This window comes from Clarias gariepinus, chromosome 24, assembly GCF_024256425.1.
Source record: "Clarias gariepinus isolate MV-2021 ecotype Netherlands chromosome 24, CGAR_prim_01v2, whole genome shotgun sequence".
NCBI classification, from domain to species: domain Eukaryota; kingdom Metazoa; phylum Chordata; class Actinopteri; order Siluriformes; family Clariidae; genus Clarias; species Clarias gariepinus.
Genome location: NC_071123.1, coordinates 10133261 through 10135151, shown reverse-complemented (window position 1 = coordinate 10135151; position 1891 = coordinate 10133261). Strand labels below are relative to the sequence as shown.

Sequence of the window (1891 nt, the reverse complement as noted above, 5' to 3'; positions counted from 1 at the left end):
TATAAAAGTAGGGGGGAAAGTAGTAAAGAATTATTCCATATGACTCACATAAATGTAAATTTCTAAAACCTTTGGAGTTTTTTTGACAACTTTCTAATTATACTATAATGACATTTCTATACAGTATATATACAAGAAAGAGGGGTATACTATTATGAAATTTTCATTTATGAATAAAAAAAACTTGGAAATTATAAACATTAAATTTTTTAAAAATATATTTAAATAAATAATTATCATATTCATGGTAAAAAAAAATATATATTTTTTTTTATTTAGGAAAATCCGTTTCTTTCTTTCCTTTTTTTTCGCCTGCCGATAGCTTACGTGTGACGTCATATCCACCTGGTTACGGAAGTCCTTCCGGGTTGCATGCGGTTCTCTCCGTGCTTTACGCTTTGAGGTGATTGTTGTTAAGCGTCTCGCACTGTATTGTAAAATATCGCATATAGAGTGAGAGAATGGCAGACTTTAGTAGTTTCGATATGCCGTCGGCCGGTTCGTCGGAAAAAGCGGAAGCGGCGGAACTTCAGCGTCTGATTGCTGTGGAGCAACAGAAAGCACAGTTTCAGGCTCAGGTATGTCATGAGGGAGCTCCACTGCAGAGCCTTAGCATTACAGAAATGGATTTTTATCCAAAAGAAAAAAATAAAAATCACTAAAATCTCCATATGAAAGCTTTAATTACACATATCGATACTAATCTACTGCTGTAACTGAGTAGAGACTCTACAAACATGCTAAAGCAACTGAGTGGTGTGATGGAAACTTTTCTCATGATCACATTCACCATATACGTTTTGTGTCACATAATACAATTCGATCACATCGAAGGTATCTATTTTAGTGTATCAGTACTTCCTGTTATATGTATATCCTTGAATTGACCCTGAGACTGTATTTACAGGTACACAACTTCACAGATGTGTGTTGGGACAAATGTATAGACAAGCCAAGCTCAAAACTGGACTCACGTACCGAGACGTGCCTCGTGAGCTGTGTGGAGCGCTTCATCGACACCACTCTCGCCATCACCAACCGCTTCACACAGATGGTGCAGAAGGGCACACAATGAGCATGCTGTCATACTGCGACCTCTCAAGGACGAGTGGCCTATGATCCTCTCAGCAGCTGAATTTACTACCACAATCCCAGACTGAATCCCAAATGACTCTTTACTCCCTACTGACATGCAGCTAATTTACCCGGGGACAAGTCCAGAAATCCAGAGCCTGCTGAAAAAACTTACCCTAACGCATTCCTTCAATAAAATTCCTTAAAACAATAAAATTTAAGTCCCAAGGAAATATATACACTTTTATCCTCATTGATATGCAAGAGTCTTTAAATATTTACACGTCTTGATGCCATCCAGAATAGATTTCCAGCAATTTGCCTGCTAGTACACAAACTAGTATGTGTCACAGCTCTCAAGCCTCAGAGGTTATAACACATTTCATACATTCATATATATCTATAAGAGAATACCTAAGAACTATTCACAGTGGACTGTTTATGATTATAGTAATACTATCTTTAACTTAATGATCATCTTATTACATCATTATTTACAAGCTGCTATTGTTTTTTTCTTTGCAGCACCTTGGACTTTTGTTTAAAATAATTATCCAGTTGTAGTTATGAATGACAAAATAAGTAAAAATTTTGAGCTACAGCTGTGAGATTTAAGAAAACTTACATATGCTTGTAACAATTATATACAATGGTCAGCCATAACACTAACCCTACCGCTATGTGAGCTAAACATGTGTTGGTTACCAACTATACACTGGTAAATTGGTGTATGTGTTGGTAACCAACAGGATCTTTATTGCTCAAGGCTTAAACACGCCTGCGGAGAACCTTCCAGTCCGATCTCACTGAAAAGCCA

The 1891-nt window shown here is 36.9% G+C and overlaps 1 protein-coding gene across 1 annotated transcript; it reads left to right on the top strand.

Annotated features, from left to right (window-relative positions):
- The first annotated feature begins 357 nt into the window (after positions 1-357).
- Positions 358-1638, top strand: timm8b (translocase of inner mitochondrial membrane 8 homolog B (yeast)). Its single transcript, XM_053485673.1, has 2 exons — positions 358-578; positions 908-1638. Exons 1-2 carry the CDS (start codon positions 462-464, stop codon positions 1073-1075), a joined length of 285 nt encoding a protein of 94 aa, XP_053341648.1. The 5' UTR covers positions 358-461; the 3' UTR covers positions 1076-1638.
- Positions 1639-1891: the final 253 nt, after the last annotated feature.